Source organism: Crotalus tigris, unplaced genomic scaffold (genome assembly GCF_016545835.1).
Source record: "Crotalus tigris isolate CLP2741 ecotype Arizona unplaced genomic scaffold, ASM1654583v1 scf7180000017633.3093840, whole genome shotgun sequence".
Classification (NCBI taxonomy): domain Eukaryota; kingdom Metazoa; phylum Chordata; class Lepidosauria; order Squamata; family Viperidae; genus Crotalus; species Crotalus tigris.
In genome coordinates, this window is record NW_024096527.1 from 311873 (window position 1) to 335064 (window position 23192).

Genomic DNA, 23192 nt, shown 5'->3' on the forward strand with positions numbered 1-23192 from the left:
GCACCAGCCTGGGATCTCTCCCATCAGCAAAGAATGCAAAATAACCAAAAATTGAGGAGTACTTTGCTGGCAAGAGATTTGTAAGTAAAACTATCCCCCCCATTCATTTCCAACAGTCCAGAGAGATTGGAACGGGACCTGCAAAGAGATCTGACAAAACAGCAGATACTAGACTTTCCTGACCTGGGGGGAGGGGAGCAAAATGACAGCCAGCTACTTTCACAAAGAACGAGTCCAGCTACAGCCGGTATGGAGACTTAGATAAAGACTAAAAAAGTTAACAACATTCTAATTCAGAGTGGGGAGAGCTTACCATGGGAGAATACAACAGAGTTTATGGCAAAGCAATGTCTTATCACAGTGCAAACAATAGTTTCAATATTTGAACAACTAATAATAATTCAACATGATGTAGAGACACTATAAAAAAATATAGCTGTTCTTCTCTAAGCACAACATTGGGCTATAGGCACCCACACTAAAGTCCTCACAGCAGACTTGGGTAAATCCAATACTCAGGAGAAGGAAGAAAAAAAAGAGGAAAATGAGCACAGACCCTGGGAAACAGTTAAAGAGCCTGCTAAAAAGTGGCAGCCCACTCAGAAACACAGTCCTTCCCCAGCTAAAGCAACAAGAGGGGGAGGTACTGACTTCTGGTTCTGGTACATGGCGATGCCGGACATGCTTGGAGACTCGTCTCTGCACTGTCCGGAGTTTCCTTCGCTGGTAGACCCCCTAGGGGGTCGAAAGTTGCTCTGGAGGGGTGACCACCGAGGAGGAGGCTTGCTGGTAGATAGGGGAGAGTGTCAGCTTCCCCTGTGTCTCCAGCTATCTCCTCAGGGCCGACGAAGCAAAGATCAGCCTGCAAGATGGCAGATCACCCTGCTGCACCAGCTGAAAGTCACACTGACACCTAAGCGCAATAGACCCACCGTGGATGATCTGGGTGAGACCCTTTTTGTTCCTCTCTTCACCCCATGTTGTTGTTTTTGCCTGCAAAAGCTTCGTTGGAATTATTTCCCCGTCTGGAAAACGCGGCGTTTGTATGTGTGGGAACAAAGGCGTTTTATAAAAGGACAGATTTAAACCTTTTTAAAGACTATATTTTATCTCTACTCACACTGAGGTACAGAAAAAACTCTTTTTGTTTTTTTCTTTGGAGCGGTATTATATTGGTAGAGTATTTCTTTTTCCATTCTTTCTTTAAAAAATAAAAAAAAGGAAAAAAATGGCATTTGAAAAAGTCTTTTTAGCTTACTGAGGACATCTACTGGTCAAAAGTTAATATTGGAATTGTTGACTATTTGGAGATGAGATAGTTTTGGCCTTCAAACTATTTCTCAAGAGAAAAGATAATTTGAGCCAGCTGTGGGATTTGTGGGGGTGGATACCTTTCAACTGCAGCTTCCATTAAAAAAAAGGATTTCTTTTCAACTATTGTTAAAATGGAGAAGCCTCAATTACTTTTAAACTGTAAACTTATATTGGAAAAGATCTATGAGGCTAAAGAAGAAATATGTACTACAATAAAAGAGTTTACTACAGAACTAAGAGCCAGAACTCCTACTTTAAATCATAAAACTGACTCTCAGATTACACCTGTCTACTCTACAAAACAGATTATACAAGAAGAGGACTTAACTGAGAAGAAAGAGAATTTTATCTTGCCCTATAAGCAGTTCACTTATGGCTTTGAGGATCAGGAAAAGCAAAGACTGAGTTTTGAACTTCTGAAGCAACGAGTCTTTATGGACAAGAGAAACAGAGGGCCAATGCATAGACCAAGATGGTTTTCATCGAATCAAATGACACTACAAGCAATAAAAAGAGATTCATCACCTGGAAGGGAAGCCCTGCTATGGAAACCTGCTTGGCATAAGAGGAAAGCTAGAATAAGATTGAAAAATGAAATTTAAAATTTCATGCATTGGATTAAAGGCAACCTAGAATTATGGACTGATGTAAGGATTAAGATTATGAGATTGAAGTAAAGAGATGTTTTAGAATTTGATTGAATTAATAATTAATTGAATGTTAATTAAATAAGATGACTTGTTTGTTCTATAACATGGATGTTATTAGCTATGATAACTAACTAGATGAAATTTGAATTCTGCTCAACAGATTGAAATGATTTAAGGTCTGATACTATTCAGTTAGCTTAAACAGATTGATTAATTGATGGATTAGAAATGTATAGAATAAATAGATATACACATTTAGATATGTTTAGGATAGATTAATATTTTTGTTTAAAAATGGGATATTTTTATATAATGAATTAAAGGTAATCTAGAATATTAAGAATGTATTTTTTAGAATGTTCGGTTTATTTGTATGTAAATTATTATGTCCCCTTTATGGATTATTGCTTTGTCGTGGCAAAGGGGCTTGCGTAACTCAATGAAGCTATAAGCTATGCCGTGCAGGGCCACCCAAGACGGACAGGTTATAGCAGAGAGTTCTGACAAAATGTGATCCACTGGAGAAGGAAATGGCAAACCACTCCAGTATCTTTGCCATGAAAACCCCATGGACAGTACTAAAAGGCAAAAAGATATGACGCTGGAAGATGAGCCCCTCAGGTCGGAAGGTGTCCAATATGCTACTGGGGAAGAGCAGAGGGCTAGTACTAATAGCACCAGAAAGAATGAAGCGACTGGGCCAAAGCCGAAAGGACGCTCAGCTGTGGATATATCGGGTGGTGAAAGGAAAGTCCGATGCTGTAAAGATTTTTTCTCCATAGGAACCTGGAATGTAAGATCCATGAATCAAGGCAAGCTAGACGTAGTCAAAAAAGAGATGACAAGACTGAACATCGACATCTTAGGAATCAGCGAACTAAAATGGACAGGAATGGGTGAATTTAACTCAGATGACCATCAGGTATACTACTGTGGGCAAGAATCCCTCAGAAGAAATTGAGTAGCCTTCATAGTCAATAAAAGAATAGGAAAAGCAATACTGGGATACAATCCCCAAAATGACAGAATGATCTCAATTCGAATCCAAGGCAAACCATTCAATATCACAGTAATCCAAATCTATGCCCCAACCACTGGTGCTGAAGAGGATGAAATTGACTGGTTCTATGAAGCCCTACAGCACCTTATAGAATTAACACCAAAAAATGATGTCCTTATCATCATGGGGATTGGAATGCTAAGGTAAGAAGCCAAAAGATAACCGGAATAACAGGCAAGTTTGGCCTTGGAGTACAAAATGAAGCGGGGCACAGGCTAATAGAATTTTGTCAAGAGAATACGATGGTCATAACAAACACTCTTTTCCAACAACCCAAGAGATGGCTCTACACATGGACATCACCAGATGGTCAACATAGAAATCAGATTGACTATGTGCTCTGCAGCCAAAGATGGAGAAGCTGTATACAGTCCGTAAAAACAAGACCAGGAGCTGACTGTGGCTCAGATCATGAGCTTCTCGTTGCAAAATTTAGGCTTAAATTGAAAAAAGTAGGGAAAAGCACTAGGCCACTCAGGTATGAACTAAATCATATTCCTGATGAATATACAGTAGAGGTGACAAATCGATTTAAGGAACTGGATCTGATAGACAGAGTGCCTGAAGAACTATGGATGGAAGTTCGCAACATTGTACAAGAGGTAGCAACTAAAACCATCCCAAAGAAAAAGAAATGCAAGAAAGCAAAATGGCTGTCTGAGGAAGCTTTGCAAATAGCTGAGGAAAGAAGGGAAGCGAAAGTCAAAGGAGAAAGAGAAAGATGCACCCAATTGAATGCAGAATTCCAGAGAGTAGCTAGAAGAGATAAGAATGCCTTCTTAAATGAACAGTGCAAAGAAATAGAAGAAAACAACAGAATAGGGAGGACCAGAGATCTCTTCAAGAAAATTGGAGATATGAAGGGAACGTTTCATGCAAAGATGGGCATGATAAAGGACCAAAATGGCAGGGACCTAACAGAGGCAGAAGAGATTAAGAAGAGATGGCAAAACTACACAGAAGAGCTATACAAGAATGAGCTTAACGTCCCAGATAACCACAATGAGATGGTCACTGACCTCGAACCAGACATCCTAGAATGTGAAGTGAAATGGGCCTTAGAAAATCTGAGCAACAACACAGCTAGTGGAGGTGACAGTATCCCAGCTGAGCTATTCAAAATCTTAAAAGACGATGCAGTAAAAGTGCTACACTCAATTTGCCAGCAAATTTGGAAAACTCAACAGTGGCCACGGGATTGGAAAAGGTCAGTTTACATTCCAATTCCAAAGAAAGGCAATGCCAAAGAATGTTCAAACTATTGCACCATTGCACTCATTTCACATGCTAGTAAAGTTATGCTTAAAATCCTACAAGCTAGACTCCAGAAGTATGTGGATCGAGAACTACCAGAAGTACAGGCAGAATTTCGAAGAGGCAGAGGAACTAGAGATCAAATTGCCAACATACGCTGGATCATGGAGAAAGCTAGGGAGTTCCAGAAAAACATCTACTTCTGCTTCAGTGACTATGCAAAAGCCTTTGATTGTGTGGATCACAACAAATTGTGGCAAGTTCTTAAAGAGATGGGAGTACCAGACCATCTCATTTGTCTCTTGAGAAACCTATATGCGGGTCAAGAAGCAACAGTGAGAACCGAACACGGAACCACTGATTGGTTCAAAATTGGAAAAGGAGTCCGGCAAGGCTGTATACTGTCGCCCTGCCTATTTAATTTATATGCAGAGCACATCATGAGAAAGGCAGGGCTAGATGAATCAAAAGTTGGAATTAAAATTGCCAGGAGAAATATCAACAACCTAAGATATGCAGATGATACCACTCTAATGGCAGAAAGTGAAGAGGAACTAAAGAGCCTCTTGATGCGGGTGAAGAAGGAGAGTGCAAAAGTTGGCTTGAAACTCAACATTAAGAAAACCAAAATAATGGCATCCGGCCCTCTCAATTCCTGGCAAATAGATGGGGAAGAAATGGAGGTAGTGACAGATTTTATTTTTCGGGGCTCAAAGATCACCTCAGATGGGGACTGCAGCCAAGAAATTAAAAGACGCTTGCTCCTGGGGAGGAAAGCTATGGCAAATCTAGACAGCATACTAAAAAGCAGAGACATCACCCTGCCAACAAAAGTGCGTATAGTCCAGGCCATGGTTTTCCCAGTTTCAATGTATGGCTGTGAAAGCTGGACCATAAGAAAGGCTGAGCACAAAAGAATTGAGGCCTTTGAACTATGGTGCTGGAGAAGAGTCCTGCGAGTCCCTTGGACTGCAAGGCGTTCAAACCGGTCAGTCCTAGAAGAGATCAACCCCGACTGCTCCTTAGAAAGCCAGATCCTGAAGTTGAAACTCAAGTACTTTGGCCACCTAATGAGAAGGAAGGATTCACTGGAGAAGAGCCTAATGCTGGGAAAGATTGAGGGCAATAGAAGAAGGGGACGACAGAGAATGAGATGGCTGGATGGAGTCACTGAAGCAGTAGGGGTGAATTTAAATGGACTCCAGAAGATGGTAGAGGACAGGAAGACCTGGAGGAACGTTGTCCATGGGGTCGCGATGGGTCAGACACGACTTCGCAATTAACAACAACAACAACAAAATTATTATGTAATGGAATGAAGAAAATTGAAGAGATGTTTTAGATTTGAATTGAATTATTAATTAATTGAAACTTAATAAGATGAGGTGATTCTTTGATGACATGGATGTTATTAGTTATGATAATTAACTGGATGAGATTTGAATTCTATATAATGGATTGAAATAATTTAAGGTCTGGTATTATCTTGTCAGCTTAAAGAGATTGATTAATTGATGAATTAGATAGGTATAGGATAGATTAATATTTTAAATAGGGGAGATTAGTGGAAGAAGAAATAAATAAGATTTTGATAAAATTAAGAAAGTAGAACATATTTGGAAGAGATATCTGAATTGAAAATGTCTTTATTTAAGTTAATTTGATTATGCTATTGTAAATTTATAAAGCTTTAAAACAGGTTCAGGTTGAATAAATTTAAGCTAGAATTGGATATTTTAAATACACTATGCTATTTGAGGGGAAAAGAGGGGGAATACTTGATGTATTGATTGTACTATGTATATATGTTTTGTTCTAGGATGTTTAATTACCCTAGCACTCTGGTGTTCCTGAATACTTTGTTATAAGAATTAAAAAACCAATAAAATTTCTTCAAAAAAAAAAGAGAGGGAGGTACTAATAGAGAAGTTTCATGGGAAGACAATAAAACATCTCACCTACAATTACATCAATCACATCAATTACATCGCTCACTACACACACATTATGGTCGCTGGATAACAAGAGTGCCATACAAAATCCTCTAAGCCAGCTTCTTCACTGTCATTGGGGCAGATTGATCTACATACTGTGGAGTAGCTCCCTGAGGCCCCAAATTGGAAGCAAATATTTCTGTCTTTTAAGCAGCCCACCATACCACTGATGCTATTTAAAATGAAGGCACATCTAGCCTCCTTTCAAATCTTTCCCATCAGAGTTTTCTGCGAGGAAAGGGTTAAACCCTTAATTGTTAACAAGCGAGCTCCCAAGGTTGCAGTCTCTTCCACATTCTTAACCTTGGGAAAGGGAGAGGAAGAAAATGGGAGAAAGCCAGCCCCGTTCAGTGAAGATGTACTTAATAGCACAGAAGCTGGTCTTATTATTGCTTTCGGCACTCTCCCAAGGAGTGAGCAAGATAATATACTATTCAAGTTAGAAAACCTAAAGAAATCCTTATTGGTCACAATCGATATGGCTGAACCGCTTATTGATTTGGTTTCCCCTATAATTGAGCCTCTTCTCCCCCAGGGGACAAGAGTTTGCATGAATATGAGTTCATGAAAAGCAGAAGCCAAGATACACAGGGGCCAGTACAGGCCACAATAGAGAAGAGATGCTAGCATCTTTATGTGATTTTCCGATGATACCTTCTGCATCACAACAAGAAATCGAGAGAGGACTCATGTCAATGTCAACATCTCAAAGTCGAATAGAGCATGAGCTAATAACCCCCTGCTCTATACCTAGAGAAGAGGCTCTGGAACAGCAAGCCTTGTTAGCTGGTGCTAAATCCTCTTACCTTGAACAATTTCCCCAAGAGTCTGCACAGAATTTTGATGGGGCTCCCCTCCTTTTAGAGAAGGCCAATTTCATGTGTGACAACATCTCAAGCCATCACAACAACCCTACAACCTCCCTTTGTATAAATCAAATCTCCTGATGAGCTGCAAAAGATGATTCCCCTCTCCATTATAACCTGGAATATAGCGGGTTGGACTGTGCCATCAAAAGACCAACATTTTTTTGACTATATATAACAATTTGACATTCTCTTTTTACAGGAAACCTGGGCCTCTACAGAGATACAGTTAGATGGTTATTGGGGTAACTTTATCCCAGCAGCCCCAAGTAAGATGGATGGGAGAGCTAAAGGGGGCATTGTGACATTAGTGAATACATCTTTGAATTTTAAATGTGTATCGCTGCCACCTCTTCAGCCATGGGTTGTGACTACCTTACTCTTATTTAAACAGATGGAGATTTTGCTTTTTAATATCTACATTCCTCCACCAAACAAGAATAATCTGATCAACAAGATCTGGGATGGTACAGAAGATTTTATCCTGGGATGCTTAGACAAATACCCCACAGCAGCAATAATTATTGGGGGGGACTTAAATGCTAGGATGGGCTTAAACCATCAAGCATTATTTAATCAATTTAAGATCCATTATGATGAGAATGTACCCGGAGAACCCCTACATTCCAGATAATCTAAAGACACCAAGGCAAATCGGGCAGGTCTGTGTGTAAGACAGATGACTGTACGCTTGAACCTTTGTATCCTTAACGGTTCCACATGGGATGACTACCCAGCAGACTATATGTATCGGGGAGCAGGAAGAAAATCCACAGTTGATTATCATATGACCTCCTGAAGTTCTTGCAGAAGATGGAGGTAGACTCGTGACTGGAAAGCGATCACAATCCACTAATCCTTATTTTTACATAAATAAGGATTAGTGGATTTATTTCCAGATAAAAATTAAATGGACTGAGAAAAATGCAAAGGAAGTTACTAAATTGATGTTAGCCCCAGAAACCATAGAACTACATACATCTCTACTAAGGAATATTTATTTATTTATTTATTTATGAGACTTATATACCGCTTTAAGTGCAAGCACTCTCTAAGCGGTGTACACCAATAAGCAATGTATATTTACATTGCCCCCAACAATCTGGGTCCTCATTTTACCTACCCCGGAAGGATGGAAGGCTGAGTCAACCTTGAGCCGGTGAGATTTGAACCGCTGACCTGCTGAACACAGTCAGCTAAAGTGGCCTGCAGTACTGCACTCTAACTGCTGCGCCACCTCGGCTCCTCAATAATAAGTTTGAAGGATCATACTTAGAGGGGGTTGAAACCTTAATTTTAAATTTCAAATTGGTTCTCACTAACAGAATACTAGCTCACCCCAAAAAGCCGGTTTTAAAGAATAAAAAATGGTTTGACAGGGATTGCATGCAACTAAATATATATATATATATATATATATATATATATATATATATATATATATATATATATATATATATATATATATATATATATTACCTTGAATGAACACCCTGTCAGCCCAGATATGGGAGAAAGAAATCTTCTTTCTTTTCTTTTCTTTTGCCTGTATCAGCTCAATCTAGAGCCATCCACAAGCAGCAGTCACTAACTGCGACATCATTTTACATTTTTAGGTTTTGCTAACAAAGAATAAAGAGAGGATGGTATAGCTATTTCAAGTTCCTTTAACTCTCATCAGCCAAACTTACTCTTCTGAGATTCGAACCTGGGCTATCTGCATGTTAGGCAGATGTTATAACCTCTAAGCCACGGGTTCTCTCCCACTCTGTTAGCTATCAGGAGAGAGACAGGGGGAGGAGATTTTTACCTTGAATGAACACCCTGTCAGCCCAAATATGGGAGAAAGAAATCTTCTTTCTTTTCTTTTCTTTCTTTCTCCCATATTTGGGCTGACAGGGTGTTCATTCAAGGTAAAAATCTCCTCCCTCTGTCTCTCTCCTGATAGCTAACAGAGTGGGAGAGAACCCGTGGCTTAGAGGTTATAACATCTGCCTGACATGCAGATAGCCCAGGTTCGAATCTCAGAAGAGTAAGTTTGGCTGATGAGAGTTAAAGGAACTCGAAATAGCTATACCATCCTCTCTTTATTCTTTGTTAGCAAAACCTAATATATATATATATATATATATATATATATATATATATATAATATATATATATATATATATTATATATATATATGTTTTCTGAGGTTTTCGCGGGTTTTGTATATAGGTCTTTGGTTGTTCGGGTTTTCTCCCGCGTAAAATTGGAAGTGTCTTGGCAACGTTTCGACGAAGTCACATTCGTCATCTTCAGGCTGGTGTTTTTAGCTTCTTGCTTTGAGCAGCAATGTGTGGTTTTAGCTGTTTCTTCCTTTTAACTGCCAGTGAGGGTATGAACTGATTGGATGGGAGCTTGGCTGTGTTCTGATTGGGTGGAGGTGTGTTCTGAATGGTTAGGGGCTTGGCTGTGCTCTGATTGGCTGGGGGAGTGTTCTGTTTGGTTGTGCTCAGGTTAGTCTGAGTTGCAGAGGGGTTTAAGATTTTGGGGTTAGGGAGTCGTTTGTCAATGAGGGCGGGTTTCCAAATGGCTGGTAGGCGGGAGGTATCATCTCGCTTGTTCATGCTGTGTGGGCGTTTTTCTATCTCGATGGCTTCTCTGATTATTCTGTTATTAAAATGTTCACTTTTGGCAATGGTTCTGGTATTTTTAAAGTCAATTTCATGTCCTGTGGCTTTAAGGTGTTGGACCAGGGAAGATGTTGGTTCCTCTTTTTTGACTGAGTTCTTATGTTCTTCAATGCGTGCACTTATTCTTCTGTTGGTTTGTCCGATGTATGTGGTGGGACAAGTGGTGCATGGGATTTCGTATACTCCTTGATTTTCTAATTCAATTTTATCTTTGGGGTTTCTAAGGATGGTGGATATTTTTCTGTTTGTGCAGAATGCTGTTTTGATGTTGTGTTTATGGAGGATCTTACTGATTCTGTCTGTGGTGCCTTTTATGTATGGGAGGAGGGCTTTGCCGTTTTCTTGTTCTTTGTCTTGGATTTTAGTGGGGGTTTCTTTTTGGATTAGGTTTGTAATCTTATTTCTATGGAATCCATTGGATGTTAGTACATTGGTGAGAGTGTGTAGTTCGGGTTTTAGGTGTTGTTCGTCAGCTAAGCGTTTTGTTCTGGAGATGAGTGTCTTGGCTACAGAGTTGATCTGTGCTGGGTGGTGGTGTGAGAGAGCGTGCAGATAGCGGTTTGTGTGTGTTTTCTTCTGGTAGATGGTGTGTCCTAGGGAGCCATTGGATTTCTTGTAGACTAAGACATCCAGGAAGGGAAGTTGGTTGTTAGCTTCTGTTTCCATGGTGAACTGTATTTTGGGGTGTAGGCTGTTGAGGTGTGTGAGGAAGTTGTCCAGTTTTTCTTTCCCATGTGGCCAGATTATGAAGGTGTCGTCTACATATCTGAGCCAGAGTTTGGGTTTGTGATCCGATTTTTCTAGAGCTTGGGTTTCAAAGTGTTCCATGTAGAGGTTGGCAATGACAGGTGAGAGGGGTGATCCCATGGGTGCTCCTTCTGTTTGTTTGTATTTTTGTCCATTATAGATGAAGTATGTGTTGGATAGGCAGTGGTTGGTCAGATCTAAGATGTGTTTGGGGGGGTTATATTTGTTTTGGATAGCTGTCAAGGCTTCTTTGATAGGCACTTGGGTGAAGAGGGATATGACATCGAAGCTCACTAGTAGGTCGCTGGGCTGTAAGCTTTGTTTCTTTATGATCTCTATAAACTGGAATGAGTTTTTTACGTGTGAGGTGATGGATTCTGCATAGGGCTGTAGTTGTTTGGCGAGAAATTTGGCTAGGTTTTGTAGAGGTGAGCCTATGGAGCTGACTATAGGTCTGAGTGGGGTTCCTTCTTTGTGTATCTTGGGGAGACCATAGAGTTTAGGGCATCTGGATGATTTCTCTCTGGGAATGATTCTTTGCTGGATCTCTTCGCTAATGGGGGAGGCTTTTATCTTGGTTCTGGTGGTTTTTTCCAGGTAGGTGGTGGGATCTGTATTTAGGGGTTTGTATGTGGAAATCCCATGCACCACTTGTCCCACCACATACATCGGACAAACCAACAGAAGAATAAGTGCACGCATTGAAGAACATAAGAACTCAGTCAAAAAAGAGGAACCAACATCTTCCCTGGTCCAACACCTTAAAGCCACAGGACATGAAATTGACTTTAAAAATACCAGAACCATTGCCAAAAGTGAACATTTTAATAACAGAATAATCAGAGAAGCCATCGAGATAGAAAAACGCCCACACAGCATGAACAAGCGAGATGATACCTCCCGCCTACCAGCCATTTGGAAACCTGCCCTTATTGACAAACGACTCCCTAACCCCAAAATCTTAAACCCCTCTGCAACTCAGACTAACCTGAGCACAACCAAACAGAACACTCCCCCAGCCAATCAGAGCACAGCCAAGCCCCTAACCATTCAGAACACACCTCCACCCAATCAGAACACAGCCAAGCTCCCATCCAATCAGTTCATACCCTCACTGGCAGTTAAAAGGAAGAAACAGCTAAAACCACACATTGCTGCTCAAAGCAAGAAGCTAAAAACACCAGCCTGAAGATGACGAATGTGACTTCGTCGAAACGTTGCCAAGACACTTCCAATTTTACGCGGGAGAAAACCCGAACACCCAAAGACCTATATACAAATACCCGCGAAAACCTCAGAAAACAATATATATATATATATATATATATATATATATATATATATATATATATATATATAAAACAAGGAATACTGAAAAAGTAAAAATGTCCCTTCTAAGGATTACACTCACAGCTTAAAGCAGTTGAAGGCACAATATAAGACTCTTCTAAAAGAAAAGTTAACCTAAGATTATATACATTTCCATATTAACGCTAATCTATAACCCCAACAGTCCTCCTCGACTCCCACCAATAGTAAAATTTATCCCAGATTTCAAAGTATTCAGATCCACTTTTATCCTTCAGTTCCATTGTAAGCCTGTCCATTTCAGCACAAGATAGTATTTTGTATAGTATTTCTTCCTCTGTGAGAGTTTCTTTGTTCTTCCATTTTTGTGCGAACGCCAATCTGGCAGCCATCAAGATGTGCAACATCAAATAAACTATCCCCTTATCATATTTCTCTGTGGTTATACCCAATTAAAAAAGTTCAGGTTTTAACTCTATCTCCAACATTAATATTTCTTTCAACCATTTTCTTATCTTATTCCAATAATCACAAGCTTTAGGACATTCCCACCACATATGATAATAGGTCCCTATTGCTATTTTGCATTTCCAACATATGGGTGAGAGATTTGTGCCCATTTTGGCTAACCTTGTGGGTGGGAAATGCCATCTATAAAACATCTTGTAGAGATTTTCCTTATAAGAAGTAGCTAAGGTGAGTTTCCTGTTTCTTTCCCACAATTCTTGCCAGAGATGCAGATCAATATTAAAGCCAAAATCCCTACTCCACATTAACATAGTTTCCTTGACCTGCTTTTCATACATTGCCTGATCTAGAAGGAAGTGGTATATTCTTTAATCATCTTGTCCTCAGTTCCTAATAATATTTTATCTAGCTCTATCGGCTCTGTTTTTATACCCCACTCTATTTTATCTTTCCTGTATCTTGATTGCAGTTGGAGATATGCCCACCATTCCAATTCTATCCCTTCATCTTAAAGATTTTTCCTTGATTTCAATTCTCCTCTCTCATCTAATATATTTTTATACATTATTACTTTCCCTAATTGTATAAACATTGGGTGTATGTGCATTTCCAATGTCGAAATCCAATTGGGTACTTGCATATAATTTTGTTGTCTAATTTTAACCCATGCATCTATTAACTCTCGTCTGATGTAATGCCTCTGGAAATACTGGTGAACCTTGTATTTCTCATCCCAAAACATAGCGTGCCACCCAATCTGCATATCATAACCTCCCAATCTTAATAATCTCCTATTTTTCAATTGTATCCAGTCCCGCACCCATATTAAGATTGTAGCTTGATAGTATTTTTCCAAATCCGGGAGACCGAATTCGCCCCTTTCTTTAGAATATTGCAATAATTTTAATTTAATCCTTGCTTTTTTCCCTTGCCAAATAAATTTAAGTATGGTTTGATTAAAATTTTGGAAAAATTCCTTATCTAATTTAATCGGTATGCATTGAAACAAAAATAGTATTTTGGGTAGCACGTTCATTTTAATTACAGCAATTCTTCCCATAAAAGAGAGTTGTAGATTTGACCAGGTATCCAAATCAGTTTTAATCTGTTCCATTAATTTATCGTAATTGTCTCCTTTAAGTGTGGCACATCTAGCTGTTAGTTGTATCCCTAAGTATCTTATTTTCTTTGTAGTCTGAATGCCTAATCTATCAACTAATTCATTTTTCTGTGCTCATATTCTTAACGAGAATTTTAGTTTTTTCTTTATTTATCTTTAGGCCTGCTATTTCACCATATTCACCCAGTACTTCCATTAGCCTTGTCCCTTATTGTAGTGGCTCTTCAATTATAAAAACAAGATCATCTGCAAAGGCTTGCATTTTAAATGTTTCTCTCCTAATCTCTAATCCTTTGATCTGCTCATCTTTCCGAATCATTCTAGTTAATACCTCCAGGGACAGTACAAACAGTAATGGAGATAGTGGACAGCCTTGCCTTGTGCCTTTTTGAATTTGGAAACTTTCAGTTGTTTCTCTGTTAATTATTACTTTAAGTGCCTGTTTGGAATAAATTGCTTTAAACATATTTATAAAATTCTCCCCAAAGTCCATATACACCAGTTGGTTGAGCATAAAATCCCATTTCACATTATCAAATGCTTTTTGTGCATCAAGAAAAATTAATCCCATTTGTTTTTCATTGTGAACCTCATAATATTCCAATACATCCAATATAATCCTAACATTATTTCTTATATATCTTTTGGGTAAAAAACCATTTTGATCTGTATATATAAATTTTACTAAGAATATTTCAAGTCTTTCAGCCATTATGGCCATAAAAAATTTATAATCCGAATTTAATAATGAGATAGGCCTATAGTTTTTAATAAATGCCAAATCTGAGTTTTCCTTGGGAATCAGTGTAAGAATTGCTTCTTCCCATTAAGCCAGTATTTTCGCATTTTTTAGGACCTCATTAAATAGTTCTATTAATATTGGACTTAAAGATTCTTGCAAAATTTTATATATTTCTGCTGGTAAACCATCCGGGCCTGGGGCTTTGTTGTTTTTTTGTTTCTTAATTGCCTCTGATAGTTCTAGAGATGTTATCTCTTTGTTCAACAGGTTTTTAATCTCTTCTGGAACTTTTGGTAGTTCAGCTGTTTGCAAATATTTTAGTATATCATCATTATTTTTCTGTTCTTCATCCTTATATAATTTCTTATAGAACTCATAGGCCACCATTTTCTTTCCTTCATTCTGATATACCATGTCACCTTTTTCATTATATAGTTTACTAAACCTCTTTTTATCATGTTTCTTTATTCTGTAGGCCAACCATTTTCCCGGTTTACTAGCATTTTCAAAAACGTTTTGCTTGGTATGTTTAATTTGCTGCTCCAATTCTTCCTTTTCGATAGTGTTCATCTTGTGCTTAATTAGGTCTATTTGTTGTTTCAGGTCGTGTCTTTGTGGTTCATTTTGTAGTTTTTCCTTGGCCCTACTAAGTTCTTCTTCTAGCTTTCTTTGTCATTGTAGCTTAATTTTATTTTCCCTGGCCATGTAAGCAATTGCAACACCTCTCATGTAAACTTTGGCAACACCTCTCATGTAAGCTTTGGCCCCGCCCCCTGTGGCTCAAAAGGGCAATACAGCTGCCCAACATGCAAGCCGCCCAGGTTCGAATCCCTGAAGGATGTGACTAGCTGATGAGGGCAAATGAGCCTGAAATAGCTATACTAATCTCCCACTAACTCTTTATCAGCCACTGTCATGTCTCCATCCAAGCCGGACTCTGAGGAAGACATGGAGTTCCCTTTTGAGGCTCAGGAGGGGGTGTCTGTGGCTTTAGAGGACTGTGGGAAGGAGCAGGCTAAGGCAGGCCAGGACCCTTCAGATTTGGAATAGGGAAGGCAGAGTTCAGGTGAGGAGCAAGGCCCCTCCCCATCAGATCCTAGAGCAAGGAGAGCAGAGAGGAGGAGGGAACAATGGAGGCAGGCTTGGAGAGTGCTGTTTTGTTTGAACTTGTGCCAGCATATGTGGGGGCTGTTGAGTGAACATTGGCAGTGATTAAAAAGACTATTGCTCTGGCCAACTGATTGCTTTGCCTCCGTTCGGGGCCCTGGGTCATCACATTTTGTTCCCGGCCCACTCCCAATTGCTCCTCCAGACCACGTTGGGTGACCATGGATCAGCTCTGTGCAGAAAATGATCAGTTAACACAGCAGGCGGCCCTCCTAACTGCACAGATGTCACAGATGCAAGCAGCTCGGCCACGCCACAGAAGCCCTGTCACAGTGCCCGAATAGTTTGATGGCTCACTGGCACGATTCCCATCATTCTTTGGGCAGTGCCAGTTGTGTATGAGCCTTCGGCCTGAGGACTTCCCCACTGACCGGGAGAAGGTGGGGTTTGTGATAAGCCTGTTGACAGGAACAGCAGCATGTTGGGCAACACCCCTGCTGATCCAGCCCAATCAGCTGCTGGACAATTATGCAGAGTTTTGCTGGCAACTCAAGGCCATGTTTGAGGACCCGGTTAGGGCCCAGACAGCAAATCATCAGGTGAGAGAGTTGTGGCAGGGGCGTGATTCGCTGACAGACTACATTGCTACGTTTCAGTTGATTTGTCAGGAACTGCAGTGGAATGAGGCGGCGCTTATGGACCAGTTTCAGGAAGGACTTTCGTCCGAACTCCTGTATGAGATGGCATGCACTGAATGCCCTCACTCCTTGCAGGAGCTCATGCATCTGTGTCTCCGTATCGATGCAAGACTCCAGCAGTGACAGATGCAATGATGGAGGGAGGCCTTTCCCGCACCTGTTAAGACAGTGGCACTGTTGGCACCGCCTCAGGATGAGCCAATGCAGTTGGGGGCTGCACAACCTCAACTGATCCAAGCTGAAAAAGATCACTGCCACTGTGAAGGCCTTTGCCTGTATTGTGGTGGTCCAGGCCATATGGCGGCCAAGTGTCCTGTGAAGGCACCCAAAGCAGCAGCAGGAAACGGGCCGGGCCCGGCCTAGAGGGTTCCGTAGTCCGGGCTCACTTGGAAACGGGTCCAGTACCTCCACCTCAGCAGACTCTTGTTAAACACCTTGTGTTACCAGCAACTGTATTCATGCCTGGTCAAGGAGCATTGGAGGTCCAGGCCTTGGTGGACCTCCAATTGGCTACTGCCAATTTCATGGACTTGGCTTTTGCCGTGCAGTGGTCCATTCTCCAGCAGTAGTTATGACTGCCAGTCTTGGTGGAGCCGATTGATGGGCGGCCCCTTTGTTCCAGCCCAGTGGTTGCTGCAACCAGACCCCTTCACATGCATATTGGGTTGCATGTGGAAGAAGCCATGTTCTATGTGGCTACCGTTTCCCACTTTCCAGTGGTGTTGGGATTGGAGTGGTTAAGGGCTCATGATCCGCAAATTATTTGGTCATCTGGGGCAGTACAGTTCCCCAGCAAGAAGTGTGCCACCCATCACTTGCATATCTGGGCAGGGATGTGGCTACCTATGTGGACCTGGACCTACTGGCAGAGTTGGGGGATTATGCCAATGTCTTTGGGGAAAAAGAAGTGGATCAGTTGCCCCCGCATCGGTCTTATGACTGCCCAGTTTATTTAGTGCCCTGTGCCAAATTGCCGGTTGGCCGGATTTACTCTCTGTCGGAACCGGAGTTGGCAGCTTTGAGGGACTTCATCGACAAGAACCTCCGGAAGGGGTTTATACAGCCTTCCACCTCCCCGTTGGCTGCGCCAGTGCTCTTTGTGAAGAAGTCAGGGGAGCTTAGACAGTGCTGTGATTACCGGAAACTGAACGCCATCACAATCCGTAATCAGTACCCACTCCCGCTCATCCCTGAATTCATCGAGAGGCTCTGCCAGGCCAAAATTTTTACTAAGTTGGACTTATGGGGAACTTACAACTTATCTGAGTTTGAGCGGGAGATGAATGGAATATGGCCTTCCAGACACGTTATGGACATTTTGAATACATGGTTATGCCCTTTTGCTTGACCAACATGCCGGGAGTGTTCATGCACTTTATGCATGACATGTTCAGGGACCTGTTGGATAAGTTTGTGGTCATCTACCTTGATGACATCCTGATCTACTCATCCTCCCCACGGGAGCATTGGAACCATGTTCGGCTTGTGTTGCAACGATTGCGGGATAACCATCTCTTTGCCAAGCGTGAGAAGTGCCGGTTTGCACAAACCATGATCGATTTTCTTGGCCATCGCATCTCTCCCGAGGGTGTGAAGATGGATCTGGAGAAAGTAAAGTCGCTGCAGGAATGGCAGCCTCCATGGAGGATCAAGGACGTGCAGTGACTGTTGGGGTTTGCGAATTATTACCTCACGTTCATTCCTCGCTTTGCGACCCTGACCCTTCCCTTTCCAATCTGTTAAGGAAAGGTGTGAAGTTCTGCCAGGGCAATGAGGAGCAGGGGGCCTTGGATGCCATTAAGACTGCGTTCACCTCTGAGCCTATCCTCAAGCATCCTGATCCCTTAAGGCCGTTCATGGTGGAGACAGATTCATCGGATGTGGCCTTCGGGGTTGTACTTCTGCAAGCCTATGCTCCCGCAGGTACCTTGTTCCCATGTGCCTATTATTCACAGAAGCTGTCGGCCCCCGAACGGAATTATACAATATGGGACAAGGAGTTGTTGGCAGTCAAAGTTGCTTTTGAGATATGGCAGCAAAATTTAGAGGGGGCCCATCACCAAGTCAAGGTTCGAACAGACCATCAGAACCTAGAGCACCTATGGACTGCCAGAACACTAAATCAGCGACAGGTGCGATGGTCACTGTTTTTTTCTGATCTACCGCCTCATCACCTCCTGCTGCGCTGATATATCAGTCAATGGAAAGTTACAATCCTCCACTTCCCTGCTCGCACTGGGGGGTCCAGTCTACCTCTTCATCTCCTCCTGCCACACTGATGTAACAGCTGATGGGAAGTTATGATCCTCTGCCTCCCTGCTCACGCCATTCCAAAGACGGATGATGCATGTCATGATCAACGAACATCATAGGCAGATTGAGACCCATATTACAATAATTAAGGAATATTGTGAGTATTATGGAACCACTCTGTCACATGAACATTTTGGCATCCTTAGTTCACAAATACACTCTGCGGTGCAAAGAGCATGTCAGCAAAAGTAATATGTTAAAACATAAAATGGAGACTCTAGCAATCACAGACAAGTGAGTGAGCAATAAGACATTGGTGCATAACTTACCATCCAAAACGCTCACTGAGGGACAGATCTCAGTTCTGCAATGGGATGCTGGGTTTAATTCAATGGATGCCAAACCCATTGACTTTGTGGCAGCCCTGTAGTCAATAGTTTTCAGAATTGAAACTGATAAGGATACAAAGAACTCCATCAGACAGTGCCTAACAGGGCTTCTTATTAACCAGAGACACAGTTACACCTTATTAAGATCAGAAGAGATGGCTCTCCAGGAATTACAAAGGGACAACTCAATCGTGATCCTGCCGGCCGACAAAGGTACAGCCACTGTGGTTATGGACAGACTGGAGTATAACCAGAAAATCCAGACCTTACTCAGTGATGAGAACTCCTACCAGGTTGTCAATAAGGATCCTATGATAATACTTAGGAATCAAATTAAGAAGGTGGCCAACAGACTCAACAGACGGGAAGATTTACAAGGATTTAAAAATGATCCGTCCCAGAGACTCAGCCACAGCACACATTTATGGGCTACCCAAAATTCACAAAATAGGGGTCCCACTGTGACCTATTGTATCATTCAAAGGCACCCCGACATTTGGGTTAGCAAAGTGGCTGAGTTTACAACTCCAACACCTGGTTGAAGGCACCTCTACCACGGTAAAATTGGCTGAAGACTTTTTACAAAGGTTAAAAATGCTGACAGTGGAAGATGATGAGATCATGGTATCTTTTGACGTGGTATTATTATTCATGTCCATCCCCCAAGAACTGACTGTGTCGGTCATAAAAAAGTTGCTGCAGGATGAGGAATCATGGCTCCCTGGTTCACTGAACTCAGAAGACTATATACAACTCCTCAACTTTTACCTGAGAACACATTTTACATTTAGCGGTTCCATGTATGAACAGATCAAGGGCACACCAATGGGATCTCCCATCTCTGGAATAATTGCCGAGATGGTTTTGCAGAACCTAGAACTCATAGACTCATAGTGATGAACAACTATAAGCTCAAATTTTGGGCAAGGTATGTGGATGTCATGTTTGTCGTCATCAAGCACCATGATAGAACTGGTTTCATGGAGAGGCTCAACTCTGTCTATCCTGATATCCAGTTTACAGCAGAGGAGGAAGTGAATAACATTCTACCCTTCCTCGACATACTGATTTGTCGTGAGCATTATGGCACGCTTACCACCAGCATCTACCACAAGACCACACATACCGATAGAATCCTCCACAATGACAGCAACCAACCCACCACCCACAAAATTAGCTGCATTCGCACACTGTTCAATAGAATTAACACACATTGTAGCATAGCGACGGAAAGATCCAAGGAGTATGCATACATTTGTCATATGTGTGTGTGTGTGTGTGTGTGTGTGTGTGTGAGTTTTTTAAGCAGGAAAAAAAAATAAAGAGATATAGATACAACATATGCAGTGGTGAGATTCAGCCAGTTCGCACCACTTTGGCAGAACAGGTAGCTAATGTTTTGTTGCCCAGGCCCAGAATGGACTTCTGGAAGCAGCATCCACATAAAGAACCGGTTGTTCACATATTTGAATTCCACCACTGGACATATGTGTGTATGAATATGTGTATGTAGATATCTGTCTTCTCACAAACAGATCAGTAAATTAGCAAGAAGCAAACTAGTTAGCGTCTAATGTTTTCCAAGTTTTAACAACTCAGGGCTGTTTAACTTTTATGAGAAAGCTTAAAAGCAGACATAAATTAATTCAAATGCCAGTGAGAAAATCATGCTGATCTTCAGAGACTACCAAATACATTCATTCATAGTGTTTAAAATCAGGAAATATAATTCAATTGTAGCAATAAGTGCATTTTTCTAAGTAGTAGTAATTCTTATATTTTATCTTCCTTCCCCATGCTCAAAATACAAATACAACAGTATCTGTTTAAGAAGAAATATTCAAGTAAAGCTTTGTTTAGTGCAAATCATTGGGATGAATTAATTATAAAGAATGATTATAAGCAAGTTTTCTACTGTGGGAAAATATAGAAGTTACTGAGTTACAATAAATTGTATATTACAAATTACAAATTGTGTTTTATTTACGACCACAATTGGAAATAGAAAAATAAATAATAAAATAAAATAAATCACAGTTGTGATTATTAATTGAAGCTACCTGATTTTACACCTTTTTTGTTGTGGTAATTAAGCAAATCATCATGGTCATTAAGTGAGACATGACATTATTGCCATTTTTAACTTCCCTGTTGGTTTTCTGATAGATACTGATAGTCAGACGTTAGCTGCAAAGGTCTCAAAAAGCAATAATTTGACCATTGGACACTGCAACCATAATAAATATATGCTGGTTGCCAAGTCTCAGAAATGAGATCATATGACTGCAGGGAGACTTTGACTGTTATAAAAGTGAGGACTGTTTGTAAGTCACTTTTTTTAGTGCTGTTGTAACTTCAAATGATCGCTAAATGAATGGTTGTAAGTCGAGGATTACCTTTACTACACCACATAGCCTGTGAGTTCTGCACCATAAGAAACAGCCACAAAAAGATAATATTCTCAACAATATAAATTGGTTTCATTAATCAATTTTCTGCACTTTAGAAAAAGAAAAAAATCACAAAGAAGCTACATTAGCCTTTCACAATTCCTTAAACTGTTTTGCTGTCAACTTCTTTAGCCATTGTAGCTTGAAATTATGAAAGTGAAGTGGAAAATTAGAGGGCAAGAAGCTGAGCAAAATTGAGTTTCACCAACAATAAGATAATATAATTGACTTTGCAAAACATGGACCAAGTCTTTATTGCTTAGAACACAATAGCAACCATGTGGTGCAGTCATAAAAAGGTACAGTCATAATTTTGAATCTTAGACTTCGAAATGTTCCAACATGGCAAAACATTATCTTCACCATACCACATCAACTGTAATAAAAAGGGCCCCTACACCTAAACCAATGCAAAAATAATAATAATTAAAATACATCATATAGGTTCAATGGTTTAAAAATGTATAGGCAGACTTGAAAATAAGACTCACTGAATCCAGTGGAGCTCATTGCTGAATAAATAGCCAAAGGGGTTTTTTTTTAGTATCAGAAAAAAAACCAATAATGCTAAGTATAAAATAAATCAGGAACTAATGATTTTTAAAGAGAGAGAGGGGGAGAACAGTTGCTGTGGAAAGAGGAATAAGAGAGGAAAACAATCACTTACCTAGAACTCCTAGCCTGTAGTTGATGGTTACAACAATGACATTTCCGTAGCTTGCCAGTATGCTGCCATCAACTATATTCCCTGTACCTTCCATATATGATCCACCATGAATATAGATCATCACTGGTTTCTTGCTGTTCTGATCATGTATATCTGAAAAGAGTACAAGTAAGGAAAACACAAGAAAGTAATACAAGTATTAAATTAAAAATCATAGTCTTTTTTATCCCCAAAGAGCTAATTAGTTGTTTTGCACATTTTCTCATTTCAAATGTATTTCTTATATGATCATCTCTATTTCTCTTTGGTTGTAACCAATAACATAAAGCAAACAAGATTTCTGGAAAAAACTCTGAAAAAAATTAGAAATCTAAAGTAACACTTATACAGAATATAATCGATTGTAGGACTGAAAAGGTAACAGAATATTCCAATATTCAAATATGTAAAATATATGTTGCAAATAACATAAAAATAGATTTACAACTGCTGTTAGAAAATCCACAGTACAATATTCATTTCTAATATTTAATAATTAATTAAATAATAATTATAATAAACTAATTAATAATTAGTTTATTAAACATATTTTTTCTGCAACTTATGAAATAAAGAATGCATGTAGTATGAACATAACAAACTGACATTCTTACTATCCCTCTCATCATAAACTAACATTCAAAGTACAAAAAGCTAGGCAGAATAATGTTTTTGACAGATACATTATTTCATCTTTCAAGACACACTACTTGTCCATGTAACATAAGCCACTTAGAGGCACCAAGGATTTCAACATTAGATAAATTGTGTAATAAATATGTTTTGCCACTACCTTCTTTTAGGATGTTCTTTTCATCTTCTAACTCTACTTTACTGGTAGTCCTCCATCCAACAGCTAACCACATCTAACCCTGCTTAGCTTTTCAATCTGTACTACCATTGGCAATTAATATAACAAATTGTTTCACAAAGTCAGCAAAATGACTTGTGCCAATTAACAAATGCCAATTTAAATAGCAGTTATTCCCTGAGTTGCCTTTACAGAACAATATTTCTTACATGTTCTTTCATGACCATTAATTTCTCCCAATGTACCAGACACATGCATGCTAGCTCAAGCAAGCCCTGGTATTATTCAAAGGGTACTTCCATTGGTTTGAATGACTTCATTATGCTACATAGAACAGCATAATAGACCAAGATCAAGGACACATTTCACAATCTATTCCAAATAGCCATACAACAGATTACTAAGCATTGCAAAGACTTGGCTTTGCTAGTTGAACATCTTTCTTTGAAGACATTTGCTTCTGCAATCGATGAACTTATTAACTAGAGGTAACTTTGGATCATAACCAAAAGGAACAAAGATGTATTTGTCTGGACAATGTGTTACCAGTTAATAGTTAAGATCTGATATGTTTATGTAG

The 23192-nt window shown here is 40.0% G+C and overlaps 1 protein-coding gene across 3 annotated transcripts in view; it reads right to left on the minus strand.

Annotated features, from left to right (window-relative positions):
* LOC120304292 (neuroligin-4, X-linked) overlaps window positions 1–23192 on the minus strand; it is a 516091-nt gene that overhangs the window by 196794 nt on the left and 296105 nt on the right. For all 3 annotated transcript variants that reach the window (XM_039334680.1, XM_039334679.1, XM_039334681.1), the window contains one exon: window positions 21763–21915. In XM_039334680.1, the coding sequence (XP_039190614.1) occupies window positions 21763–21915 (153 nt within the window). The remainder of the gene's footprint in view (window positions 1–21762; window positions 21916–23192) is intronic.